Genomic DNA, 12578 nt, shown 5'->3' on the forward strand with positions numbered 1-12578 from the left:
GAACACTTTGTAAAGGCAACACTCCTAGCCTTTAGTTTTGTTAAAGTGACCACTCAAAATCAAAACTCAGTGGTGAGCATGCCTTTGATGTAAAACAACATACAAAATATTAAAAATATATCTCACAGTTGTTACATATAATAGAGTACATGGTATTTAGGCAAAAAGTCAAAAATATTTAAGGGTTAGGTAGTTCCCTTCAAACACTGAAGATCTTTCCTATGGCAGAAGAAAAAGAAAGACTTTATAATTATTAAAACTATCACCTAGTAAAATAGGTGTCTTTAAAGAAGTAATGAGCATCCTGTCACCGCAAGAATTTAAGCATAGGCTGAATAACCAGGTCAGTGATATTGTCAGAAGAGTTACTACAGTACAGTTAGGCTGTTTAGGAAACTACTTTAAGCTTCTGTGATTATTAAAAAAAAAAAAAATTCTTTACCAACCCCTTTAAAGCAAAAAAAGCCGAAAAGCACTATTTTCTTGCAGGTCAATGCCAGCGGGAAATGCCCAATAATAGAAATCACCTGGATTCCCTGCAGGCATCTTAAGTCTCTTTAAGTCCAAATGTTAGCTCTGCAAGGAAATTACACATTTCTGTTTCCTCCATTTTAGAATCATCAGCTTTAAAAAATAACAGAAATAAATGGGAACACCTGTAGACTAGAAGTGGCTGTTCATTTTCTTAACCATTTAAATTTTCACATGTGAAAAAAGTGGTTTTCACATTATGTGGTGTTAAAGATGGGTTTTCATTTCCCAGTATGAAGGTCTTTCTTTCTTATATATTTAGAGTTACAAAGCAGCCGTGGAACTAAATTCAGAGCAGGCGCAGGCCTGGATGAACATGGGTGGAATCCAGCACATCAAGGTAGGAGAAGAATTTACTTTCATGCGAACTGGGTTTTTCCTTTGTGTTTTCTCTTGCTGTCTTTCTTCTCTTAAAATATTCAGAAACTATTATTAATTTCCTCTTTGAGTTACTTGAATACCAAAAACGTAGTTGTTTAAAAGTGAAATTAGCCACTTATGTTCATTTCGTATTACCTAGATATCGAATAGCATAAAGCCATTTAAAAAACAAATCTATGAAAATTAGATTCTATGGTTTAATTTATCGTAAATAAAATCATAGGTACTTGAGAAAAATATTATCATAGAGCCGATAAAATCTGCTTGTGTGAACTAAAAGCCTTGTTGGAGCTTATTACAATTATTTTCCCGTAGCTTAACTCACTATCAAGAGAAAGTGTTACTTTAAACATTGCTTTACTATTTCTTACACCTAATGTGTCTTTTCTTCCTTAACTTTTTACTGAAAAACAAGGTTACTTGGTTGTATTTATGTTTGTTTTGTTTTTCAAGAGAAAATGCTACTTTTAGGTGAATTATTGAAAATGACCGTTGGGGGGACTGTTGTCTATAATTAATGAAATCAGAGATTCACTGTCATTCATTCACCCACTTATGTGACAAGCATTTTAAGAGAGTATCATATGTGCCAGCTACTCTTCTGGGAACTGGGAATACAATGATGGAGCTAACATTCTAGTAGAGGGAGACAGGCAATAAGCAAATAAACACATATGTACATGCATATATACACACATAAGATATATCAGATGGTGATAAGTGTTATGGAGAAAAAAGGAAGAAGATAGGAGTGCCAGGGGGTAAGAGCTGAAATTTTAAACTAAGGTGGTTAGGAAAGGCCTCAGTTAATGTGATATTTGAGCAGGGATTGGAGAAGAGGAAGGCATGTGGCAAAATAAGGAATAAACGTGTGCAAAGATCCTGAGGTGCAAGTATGCTTGCTGTATTGGAAGAATAGGGAGAGGCAAGTGAGAGAAAAATGGTAGAAGCTGGGGTGAGAGATGTCACAGGACCAGATCGTGGAGGGCCTTAAGGGGATCGTAGGGTCTTTGGCTTTTATCATGCAGGTCCTTGGAGAAGTTCGAGCTGAGAAATGCTATGATCTGACATGTTTTTAAAGGATCACTCTTGTTTAGCTAAGTTATTTTCAGACTTCTCTCAGTCTTTACCCTGATAAAATAGCAACATGGTGATTAGAATTTAAACAATGACCTAATAGGGTTTACTATGAAGAAGAAACTGGCCACTCTCAGAAACACAACAAAACAAGAAGGTGATCCATAGCTGTATAGATGGGAGGGGATAATGGGACAGTCACTCTGCAATTATTACCCTTAATCTAATAGAGGAACATAGATGGTGAATCCAAGCATAACGCTTACCAGGACCAAATAACCAGAGCTCTGATCTTAATGATATTCTAGGGTGTCTAGCAACATTTAGCCGGGAAACAGAATGAATTTACTTTTAAAATCATGTAACATAATATATTTAAATATTTAAATAGTGTATTGAATAGTTATATTTTAAAATAATATGCTCAATATGTTCTAAGATGAAGTACACCTGCATTTAAAGCAATGGGTTCAGTCGTTAATTAGGAAAAGTAAAATAAATATGCTTGTGTCCAAAAAGTCTGTAAATACAAAGAAAGTTGTACCTTTATTGTACTCTTTCAGATTAAGTGAACCATCCTTTAAATTTAGAGGTACTGTACCTTGAAAAGGTATCTGGAAGTTGAGTAAGAATCTGTTGAGTGCTTTATTTTAAAATGTAACAAGCACACTGATAAGGAATGAGAATGTACAAAGGTCCCGAGGTGCAAGTATGCTTGCTCTAGTTGAAGAATAGGGAGGAGGCAAGTGAGTGACATACCTGCCTTCCTGGTTTAAAAGTATCCAACAGGTACATACTTATTATGAGACACCATGAGGATTGGATAAATAGGGAGGAGAAAAATCGTAGAAGCTTAGCCTTAGGTAAAATTTAAGAAGGACTAAAGGCTTTGGTAAGGGTGAGTTGGAATAGGTTTTGCAAGGAGGTCACAGAGGAATGGGTGGAAGGGAGTTGTCTCTTGCTTATATTACTTAGTAATAAAAGATCATATTTTTATGAAGTTTTATACAGGATGAACTGGGTAGAACAAAAAAGCCACAATACATTCTTTATAATCAGAGTTGCATCAACTGGATCATATCACAAAGTATTGTTTTCAGTGCTGCCTTATGAGATTAATGCATTTTATAGAATGACACTGTGCAATATAACTTTCTGCAATGACAGAAATGTCCTATATCTGCACTGTCTAAGGCAGTAGCCACTAGCCAGCCTCGTGTGGCTGTTGAGTATTTCAAATGTGGTAGGTGCAACTGAGCAACTAAATTCTTAATCCATCACAATTAATTTAAATAGCTACATATAACCAGTAGCTATCATACTAGATGCACATTTCTAGAAATTAAATAATTCAAATTCCCTTCCTAGCACCCAGGAATTGAATGTATTGAATTGAGGGAAATAAGTTGTTTCTTAAAATAAGGCTTCCAGTTTAGTAAAGAAAAGTGCAATTTGAGGGACAGAAAATAACTCTATGACTAAATTTTTGTGTGACAGGAGAGAGAAAGCTGGTGATTAAAGAAGATTCTGAGGCACCAATCTGAGGCCTAAATTGAGAGAGAGCTCTTGGAAGAATAATTTCAAAGTCAGCTGCAGTAGAAACATATTTTGAGAGTACTTTAATAGTCACGAAAGGTGTCTGCATGTGTGCACTCAGCTTAATAAACTTCATAAGGCACTTGGAAGATAAATGCTTGAGTTGAAAATAAAAATAATGTAGCAAATCCAGATTCTCACTTGTTCAGAATTCTTATCAGAATCAGGGTTAATAATGAGAAACATCTTCATTTGTACACACGCCAGAGCCTGGATTCCTATTCTGTTATTTTACTCTCCTTTTCACCAGTATGATAAGTGAATGCTACAGGAAATAGTATTTACACAGCCTGGATAGTGTCTGGCAGTGCCTAAACTCTTGACACATATTAACTCATTTGGAAAATAGTTGCTATTAGTTGTTATTGCTAAGTAGTACTTTTACTTCAAGAGGAACTATTTTAAATTGTGGTAGAAATTTAGAAAGAAACTTGTTTTCACCCACGTGGAGCTGTAACAGAATAAAGTAGAGCAAATTCATATGTTTTAGAATAGAGCTCTCTGACAATCTTAGTTCTGACACTATACAGATCTGAAAGACTGCAGACCACATAAGGAAGGTAATATATTTAGCAACAGAAAAGGGGCTGGGAAAAGTTAGTTAATTGTGAATAATTTGCCTAGGACCAGACACACGTGGTTGCCAGTTAGGGAGGCATTGGACAAACCAGATGAGAGCTAATAGAGGATAGGGACAGGTGTCTTTAGCAGGTCAGGAGTGACATACCTGCCTTCCTGGTTTAAAAGTATCCAACAGGTACATGGTAGGAGACACCATGAAGACTGGATAAATTTGACTCCATACTCTTATTTTTTTCATTTTATAGAAACTTATATTTGCATTAATTAATACCACGTATTGGGCAATAGTTGGTTTTCTCTTTCAAGTTGAGTATTAAAATACTCCTAAATAGATATTGTGGATCCTAAATTATTTACTTTTTAATCATTACTCTTGGGCTTTCAAAACATTTCCCTGTATATGTACCTTTCTCTCTCTCTCTCTTTCTTTCTCTCTCTCTCTCTCTCTCTCTCTCTCTCTCTCTTACTCTCTCTCTCTCTCCCTCTTTCTCTCTCTCTCTTCTCCCCTGCCTCCCCCCCCCACCCTCTTTCTTTCTCTCTCTGAATTTCACCTGCCTTGACTCCATTTGATTACAAAAGAATAGTGGTAGCCCTGTGAGGACAGTATGAAATAGTCGTCTCGCACTCTGCATTAGTAGAACTGAAAATCTGTTTTCTGCCATTTCACCTTATGGTATAACTCTTCCCCTTCACGTTTTCTGGCTAGTCTGGCACTTAAATGGTTTCTCCAAAAACACCAAAAGATAAGGATAAAATTACACATGCAGACGGAGTTTCCTTATGAGGATATTAATGTTAAATTAGGTGAGAAGTTCTGTTTTCTAGTCTCCTCATTCTCCAACAGAGTGTTCTAATAGGTCAGAATATAATTATTCTATTTTTTTTTTCTCTACAGGGAAACTATGTGTCTGCAAGAGCTTATTATGAGAGAGCCTTACAGCTGGTTCCAGACAGCAAACTGCTGCAGGAAAATCTCGCCAAATTGAATCGCCTAGAAAAACGATTACAAGAAGTTCGAGAAAAGAATCAAACATAGCAGCATTTGACCTAATCTCAAGGACAGTGTTGGTGCCTCTGGAAGGAAGAGTAATGGAGGCCTTATTTTTACATCAGCAGAGGCACAACCAATGAAGCTTTCCTCTTACCCCCAGTTCGAGGTGGCACATTAGGGGATACCTGCTGGTAACCCTGTGCTGAGGAACTTGCATTTCCAAAAAGACAAAAAAAGAGCAAGAAAGAGCAAGGAGGTCTAAAAGGGAAGGGGGTTTGGGGGGAAATAACTACATATTTTACAGATTATTTTGCTTTAACTCCAGATTTCCCTTCATGTATTTCTCTGCTATTACAACCCAGAGATTTGGTTCCATTTCTTAGTTTAGACTGTTATGTCCCAGAAATACCGAAGTTGGAAATGCTAAGAGGACAGAGCATTGCTTCGTAATGAGATGAGATATTTCAAAGACGACAAATCCTCTGAGATAAGCCATTTGGGAAATTCTACCAAGAGGTGGCTCGTTTAATGCTCCAGAACCAGAAAGGAGTATCCAAAAGTTTTTGTAGAATCTTCCAGAATATGTGGGGAAAGGGCTATTATTAAGTGAGCTTGATCTAATAGTCCCCAAAGGATATTGCTAGGTCCCTATCGAGTAATTAAATTCTACTTTCATGTAAGCTTTTCTATTGCCTAACAGATCAAAAAGGAAGCTTCTGGATTTATGTGTGATATTCTTATCCCTAGGGGAAAATCAAGGATCTTGGTATCCCTAATTCTTTATGGAAATTTTTAAATTATTTAAATTTTATTACAAGTATTGTTAGAGTAGTGGTTCTGCTCTAAGATTTCAAAAGTGCTTTTAAAATTATAAATGTTTCTGCTTCCACATATATTGTTATTTTGGTGGAGAAAAACATAGTATATTCTACATGGGAATTATTAAAGATATTAACTGAGAGAAATGTTCTACTTTATCTTAATGTTTAGACATCATGAGAGTTATTATTTTTTTGAAAATTATTTTTAACCATTGAGAAATCTTTACAATATATCACAGAAGTCTTCATAGACTCTAAGTGGAAAGAGAGCTTTATTGATTTGTCTTCCTGGGCATATGAGAATTCTGTGCTTAGAACGTGACTGATGGAAACCCAGAATTCTTGGCTCTGTATTTGTAATCCTGGAGATTTCATAGAGAATGCTCAAAAAATCTGGGAAAAAAATCTAAATTCATAATTTAAAAAATATATATTTATATTTAAATGTAAAGAAGGAAAAGTTGAACCTACAATTTGACATTTTTTAGTGTTATTTATTCCATAACTTATAAAATATTTAATATATACATACATTCAGCTTTTCTTTGTACATAGTGGTTTTTAATTACAACTTTCAAACATGATCATAAAAAATTATAAGTCTAAATTAAAAATAGTTCAGTTGTAACGGCTTCTCAGAAAAGTTGTATTGGTTATTCATTCATTTAAGAAATTTAGGGATCAGCCTTCAGTGTTTGGGTGGTATTATATTTTGGTATATGTTTTAAAAGTGGACCACCTTTTAATTTGGTCATCACTATAAAAATTTAAAAAAAGAAACCACTCTGGGCAGTGCTGTTTATGGTGCTGATTCAGGTGTCATTGATGTATAGTAGTCAGAAGGCACACATACTTCACGTGTTTATGCCCAGGGTGAAAACCTTCTGCTTCTTTTCAACCCAAGATCACAAAAAGGAAGAAAAACTTCTTTAGAAAGTGATGATGTGAGGAATGTTTTAAATGCAAAGGACTATATAATTTACATTAGCATACCTCCGTTTTTGTGCATCGATCATCCAATAATGTTTATATTACCCCTATGATGATCTGTTCCTAATAGTCTTTTAATGTTGTATATCACAAATTTATCCAAAAGTTTATTTAAAATATTTTCTTTGCCCCCCCGCCAAGATACACTTCTATAGTTCTAGGCCAAGAAACCTACTACAGTGCATTTGAAAAATATACTGTATTATACTCCACCCCCAAAATAAATAATATGATGCCCTAGCTAAAACTAGTATCCAGGACTTTAATTACAACTTTTTTAGGATAATCTGTAACCAAAATTCACACTTAGAAAGTTAATGGAAAAAATTGAGCACCAAATTTTGAAAAACAATTATGCCTTACTTGAAGTGCCGCTAAAGTTATGAGAGTACGTTTGTTGGAAATTGAAATGGCAATTACAGCCCAAAAGTCTCTAAGAGAAAAGGGTCACATAGCATTCAGGAGACTTTTTTTTGCCTTCTTTTGGGTGCTTTTCCCCTCCCCCTACTCCATGTCTCCTTCTCTCTCTTTTTCTCACTCTATCACTCTGTCTTCATACCCTGGCATCTCTTCGAACATTAAAAATTAGCACGGTTGTATCAGATATTTCTGTTTTGAGTTAATACCTTCACTGAGATGTGGCCAATGGAATAATTTTCATAGTTGAAATGGTGCCTATAAGAAAATAAATCACATATTATTTTTCAAAGATATTAAGTGTATTTTGTACGATTTTTATTTGATCTTTGTAACATGAAATAATATATGGTTTTCATGGTTATCAAAATAAAAACTGAATGCCCTGGCTAGACATGAAGATGCATCCAGGCTGCCCTTAAGAAAGCATGATTGGCATGTGAGTTGATAAGCCTGTTTCTGAGATGGAATTGCAGAGCTAGTTGCATGGACGTGCAGCCTACACAGTCTTTTGGGGTCCTACACTTATGCTTGAGTGAATATTCTGCTTGAAATTCTTAATAATCTTTAACAGGGGTCCTGTAATTTCATTTTGCAATGGGTCTTTAAGTATATGGCAGGTCCTGGGTAGGAGGGAAGATGGCTGAGGACAAGACAAAGTTACTTTAGTCTGGCTGAACACTTGATCTAATGATCGGTTTCATCTGTGGCTCTGTCATTCTGAGTAGCATTTGACATTTTTTCTCAGCTACATTAGAGCTCTTTGTGTACATATTTCTCTCCTCCTACTGCCAGTCTGTCTAACCCACCTTTCGCTCCTTCCTAGAAGCAGTTCTTCTTGCCTTCAAAATCCCCATAAGTGGCAGTCCTTTAACGCGTCCTTTGACACAGGAACCATGAAAATGGCTTCACAAGCTTGTTTCAACCTTGAGAATGATTCAGGGTTTTAAAAATGATTCAGATGTTTTCAATTTGTTAATGGCAGTCTTAAAATATGATTCAGTGATGTAACATAGGTGAACTAAACCAAAGATTCAAATACCTTGGAGGAAAATTAATTTTATTTTAGGGATTCCTAATTCTAATATGCAGCTAGGTTAGAGAGCCACTGCAGGCTAACAATTTCAATGGGAGTGTATGACTTTTACAAAAGAAATGTTTATAACCTTTCATAATTTTTACTTTTAAATCTAGACTAAAATGAGCCAAAGAATTCTAAAGAATGATTTATGGCACAATTGGTTGGTTGAGGTTATTTTGAGACTGACAAACAGGTGGATTAGATGGGGTTGTTTTGCACTTGTGGCAGTTGGACTGTGATCTGACCTTCTATTTACAGAATTTTTCATTCTCAGATGGAAAGGAATTGCCTTGCCATTTGCACGTACCCAGACAAAGTGTCCAGTATGTAAAACTCATACTTTTTTACAAATCTAAGAGGGTATCCATGACATAAAGTTTATGCCTAGACCTGTGCCTCTCTTTCTTTGGGTTACACACATGTCAGCTTTAAAAACTTATTTCTTAATTGTACTCATTAGAATCAGTTTGAAAAAAAATAAAACTTTTGCTCTGATGTGTGATGGATTTACACCTTAGATTAATAAATCTATAGGATATTAGTAACAACATTCAAAGCAAATGTAGTTTTAGGTGGTTTGTTTTTAAATTTTTTCCTGATTTCCATGTCATATTTACTTTGATTAAATTATATGTTGATATTTCCCAATAATAACAAAATTTATCTAAATGCCATCTTTCGACATTGTAAAAGAACAAATATAGCTTTCAAATTTTGCATTTAGGCTACAATTAAGATAAAAACTTATAATGCCAATAATATATAGGGAAATATAGCTTTTATGATTATTCTTGATGTTTTTGATGTAAAAGAAAAATATATTGAACAATTATTCCAAGATTAGCACTTTCTCTATTTTTTTCTAAGTAGCCTTATAGTTTAAAGAGAAGAAATAAAATAGCTGGAATCAAAGGCATGGTTTAATATGAGTAAAATAAAATGGCACAACAGAATTGACGATATTCATATCTATTAATTGACTCATATAAAATGTTTTATTTTTAGCACCAAGGATCCTTTCAATTAAAACCTTTAGGGTACGCAACTTGTAAAATTAACACCTATCATAATATAGTCATTATTAATTTGTAAGTTCACCCCAAACTGGAAAGAGGTGTCTGTATCCAGAAAGCCAGGAATTTCCTCCCCTTCTCAGTGGCGCACATGGAGTATGTATGTATCACATTTGGAAGTTTTCAAAAAAAGAAAAAAAGAAGTTTCCAATGTGGATAATGTCCTTTTGGGCTGGTCCATGAGAGGTGTGCACCAGTTCAGGAATCAGGAGGTCTGGGTTCTTAGTACTTCCTCTGCCACCAGGAGCTGGAGCTGCCGCACCCTGGGCGAGTTACCAAATGTCTCAGTCATGTTTATCACACATTAAAGGAGGACTCACTGGGTAGTTCTATGGAACTATCAAGCTCTACGGGTCTCCTGACTCCAAATTGAAAGCCCTCTACATCTGAAGCCATAGCTGATAAGTGTTGTCCTTCGTTTTAGAAACTCAAGATAATCACCACAACACAACACGTACATAAACAACCTTAAAAGTGACTGAACTGCCCAAGTGCTTTAACATGGCAGAGCTAAACATTCTTATTTTATAGTCTGTACCCATAAAAATCAGTGATTTTGTTATGTTTCTAGGAAATAAAAATATTTTCAGAATTTCCTCCTAAGGAACTAAAATATCTGTAGAAGCCATGGCTTGCTTTTATAATGTGTAAATCATTTGACTTGCTGTAACTCACACCGATCTCTCCTTCTGACAGGGGAAATGACTTGCATCATGTTTTTTGTTCATATGCTTTTATTTCCTACTTTAATCAGTTGTATATAAATGTACATTTTTGTTACTTTTGCTGTGCCATTAGAAATATATCGTCCATAAAGTATTTCTCCCATGTAAGTCTGATTATGTATACTTTACCTAGGTCTTTACAAAATAAAATTTATGTAAATATCTATTTTACATAAAATATGATGAAAATAATTGTCTTGTTTCAATCTCTCAAGTGCTCCATGATTAATACCCTTTGAAATCCATGTTATCAGTGAGTGTCTGCTTTAAAAAAAAAATCTTTCCTTCCCTCATTCATTCATTCATTGTATTGTTCTGTGTGCTTCAAGTCTGCTCTCTTTCCCAGACCCCACAATGACTTTTTCAGTGCTTACTCCAAGACTTGTCCCCTCATCTTACAAAGTAAATGCCTTCACCTCTTTCTTCACAAAGTAAATACAAGGTAGAAAATGGGTACCCCCTCAAAACCCTGTGCTCTTTCTATAAACTTACTTGCACCCAATTCCTCCCTCTCTCTTCTTGCAGTGGAATATGAGGGCTCTAGGCTTTGTATTTTGCCTCTTATAGAACTTCGTTCGATTCCTTAACCTCTTTTTCATCTTTAACATCTTCCTTTTGCTAGCTCTTGTCAATTTTCTTTTTTAAAACACACATACAGGTAACCATCATCAAAATTATTTGAAAAAATATCCTTCCTTTTTTTCTTTTATTCTCTAGCTGCTACTACATCTCTTTCTGTCCACTCATTCTGTATACCTCCATCCTTCACATTCCCTCTTCATTATGGTGATATCTTTCCCTGCAATAAATACTCAAATGAAACTGTTTCTAAGGGCGTCAATAACCCCCTTAGTGCTTAATCTTAGGACTTGTGGGACTTTGGAGAGGGTTCCAGAGTTTAAACTAGTTGTTTAGCTGAGATGGAAAAATTTACTTTTTACACAAAACATTATTTGCCAATAATTTGCTTATTGTTAGTGTGTTCATCACCTAACACTCCTAATTTTACAACTATCCTTAGAGTTAGGGCTTCCATCTTGAGTTTTGGAAGGCTTTTAATAGCAGACAATTATTGTCCTGCCCTAATGAAGATATGTTCAAACTAAAGGCAGATTTCTCATACATCACAAGTCTAATCTAGGGTAGTCCAGCCCACTCAGCCCTTCTCTGATGTCCTTCCTTTTCCGAAGTACCCCCCCCCCCCCCCGCCAAATAAGAGAATACTTCCATTTGGACACTTCAACATCTTCATAAACTTACCTTAAACCGTCATCATATTAACAAATTTAAATCTAAAAATAACATCCTGGCTATTGGGTATTATGCAATTTACATTAAATGGTTCTTTTCCTATTTAATGGAAAGGCGTTTTGTTAGGCCTGTAAGAAACCAATTCTTTCTATAGAAAGATGAGGTCTCACTTGAGGCTTCGAGTTTTGAACTTTGGAAATAAAGGGAATTGTGCTGTAACAGGAAATGAGATAATGCCTAACCTCATGGATACTTTGGGCATGAAATAAACCACTAAAGATCCTGCAAAGCTGTGGGTACCACATGCAGAAGAGTACAAGGGGGCAGCTCTGTGAATCTCATGAGAAGGTTAGCTATGAACTTCAACACTAGGGTTACAACTGTATTTGCACAGCACGTGGTAATTTTTCTTTCCTTCTCCCATTTTATTTGCCAAAGTTTTGTATTAGTTTTAATCTTACTCTCTTTTGCTAAGAGAGGAGTTTGGGTCTATTTGGATAGTCTGAGATTTTATTGAGTAGTGGGCCCCTGGAGTCAGGGATGGTTATGCTAATCTTCATGAGATCACTACAGTAAAAGCAAAACTCAGGAATGAAAATGGTGAGGGCCCTTGGCCAGGAAGCTGCCATACCTGGAGATTTCCTGAACAGTGCTCAGATCTGGAGGTCCGCTGCCTTATTTTCACAGAAGAGCTGCTTATTTTACTAAGCCCCCTCCCTAGTGTCTCCTAGACACCCAAGCTTGTAACCCAGAAGTCATCTGTGAACTGTCATCCAAAGTGTCTTTATTTAAAATAAATACTTGAAACAAAATGATACTCACTCAAGAATAGTGCAGTCCAATTGAACTATCTGTGATGGTGGCAATGCTCTATGTCTGCACTATCCAATACAGTAGCCACCAGCCACAGATGACCATTGGGCCCTTAACATGTAGCTCGCGAGACTGAGAAACTAAAATTTTAAATTAAGTTTTAGTTAATTTTAATATAAATAACCACATATGGCTAGTGTTCACCATAGTGGACAGTGCAGCTCTAGAGATTTTCATGTAATAATCTTG

At 35.6% G+C, this 12578-nt stretch overlaps 1 protein-coding gene across 4 annotated transcripts in view; it reads left to right on the top strand.

Moving 5' to 3' along the window:
* The window catches only part of TMTC1 (transmembrane O-mannosyltransferase targeting cadherins 1), a 228356-nt gene extending 217931 nt beyond the window's left edge, over positions 1-10425 (top strand). For all 4 annotated transcript variants that reach the window (XM_036236727.1, XM_036236728.1, XM_016152030.2 and 1 more), the window contains 2 exons: positions 794-871; positions 5063-10425. In XM_036236727.1, the coding sequence (XP_036092620.1) occupies positions 794-871; positions 5063-5203 (219 nt within the window). In that variant the 3' untranslated portion in view covers positions 5204-10425. The remainder of the gene's footprint in view (positions 1-793; positions 872-5062) is intronic.
* The last annotated feature ends 2153 nt before the right edge of the window (positions 10426-12578 follow it).

Source organism: Rousettus aegyptiacus, unplaced genomic scaffold (genome assembly GCF_014176215.1).
Source record: "Rousettus aegyptiacus isolate mRouAeg1 unplaced genomic scaffold, mRouAeg1.p scaffold_m13_p_2, whole genome shotgun sequence".
Classification (NCBI taxonomy): Eukaryota; Metazoa; Chordata; class Mammalia; order Chiroptera; family Pteropodidae; genus Rousettus; species Rousettus aegyptiacus.